The sequence below is a fragment of the Suricata suricatta genome, chromosome 8 (genome assembly GCF_006229205.1).
Source record: "Suricata suricatta isolate VVHF042 chromosome 8, meerkat_22Aug2017_6uvM2_HiC, whole genome shotgun sequence".
NCBI lineage: Eukaryota > Metazoa > Chordata > Mammalia > Carnivora > Herpestidae > Suricata > Suricata suricatta.
In genome coordinates this window covers 92,397,527-92,398,883 of record NC_043707.1, presented here as the reverse complement: position 1 = coordinate 92,398,883, position 1,357 = coordinate 92,397,527, and the positions used below count along the sequence as shown (strand labels likewise).

Below are 1,357 nucleotides of genomic sequence, written 5' to 3'. Positions count from 1 at the left end.
CCCAAAAACCTGCTGAATTGTTCTAACCCAGACTCCAAACATCATAGACCTCCCACTTTGCTCTCCCCTCTCTAGGATGCTACTAAGATGAAGTCTTAATGGGAAAAGGAATTCAGTCTTATCAACATGTAGCTCTGGTGGTCCTTTGAAGAAAGCAGCATGTGACAATCTTATCCGTCATCCCAGCCGCTCTCCAAGTTCTGGAACTCATTCTTGACTTTGGGCAAGGGATTTGGGTTAGAGGGTTTCTGGTCCAGTAGGACAAAGGTCTTGGTCTTACGTTCACCTTGCATGGACCTAGGCGATTCAGCCTGGGCCTACATATTAACTCAATTTATTTTTGTCTGCACTATCAGGTCAGAAGCTATGCGGTGGGAATTAAAAGCTGAAGAAATACGAAGTCTCCCTACTTGCCCTCAGTCCACAGCTTAGTGTAGAAGAGAGATTTAAACAGATAAATGACATTATGTAGCATGGGACTTCTTAAATAATTTGTGGTTAGGAATCCTCCTTGCACCGCCCGCCCCCCGCATCAACAGGTAAAACAGAAAAAACAAACCATACTTTATTTATTTATTTATTTTTGGAGCGGGGACCAAATAATTTTTACTTCTTTTTTTTAAATGGATAAACCAAAGAATCATGCAATGCTGCCGGCATTGGACGCAATCCTGGGCCACAAATCTGCACACTCCTTTGCAACTGGTCCCGTGATAGCAGAACCCTTCATTTCACCTTTATTGTTTACTATGACCCCTGCGTTATCTTCGGAGTAGAGAAACACGCCATCTTTTCTCCGGTATGACTTTCGTTGTTGAATGACCACAGCTGGATGTACCTTCTTTCTGAGCTCTGGTTTGCCTTTCTTCATTGTGGCCATCACCATGTCACCCACGCCAGCAGCAGGGAGTCTGTTCAGTCTTCCCTTGATTCCCTTCACAGAGATGATGTACAGATTTTTGGCTCCCATGTTGTCGGCACAGTTGATCACGGCTCCGACTGGAAGACCCAGGGAAATCCAGAACTTCGCACCGGAGGACCCACCACGTCCTCGCTTCGACATTTTTGCTCAACAAGCCGAACCATACTTTAGAGAAAGGCCTTGCTAAAATGTGCCAAGAGACTGGCATGACTTGGGAAAAGCCACTTCTTGTTACTGTCCTCTGTATAAGGGTGGCCTCAGAAAGTAGGGCTCCCATTGAGCCCTTATGAAACTATGTATGGGAAGCTCTTTCAACTTGAGTAAAGGGAGTGTTTTCCCCTATCTAGAACATGAAAATATAATTAAATAATATGTGCAGCAGCTGAATCAAATTTTGATGTCTACAAACTCTGAGTTCGTCTTTTCTAAGATCAA

General features: G+C 44.1%; 1 protein-coding gene across 1 annotated transcript; it reads right to left on the bottom strand.

The window, feature by feature from the left end:
* Window positions 1-630: 630 nt before the first annotated feature.
* LOC115299082 (60S ribosomal protein L23-like) lies at window positions 631-1,078 on the bottom strand. Its single transcript, XM_029948382.1, has one exon. It carries the CDS (start codon window positions 1,061-1,063, stop codon window positions 641-643), a length of 423 nt encoding a protein of 140 aa, XP_029804242.1. The 5' UTR covers window positions 1,064-1,078; the 3' UTR covers window positions 631-640.
* Between the last annotated feature and the right edge of the window lie 279 nt (window positions 1,079-1,357).

Excerpts from the sequence above, each read along its gene's own strand:
- LOC115299082 (XM_029948382.1), bottom strand. The coding sequence starts at position 1,063 with ATGTCGAAGCGAGGACGTGGTGGGTCCTCCGGTGCGAAGTTCTGGATT.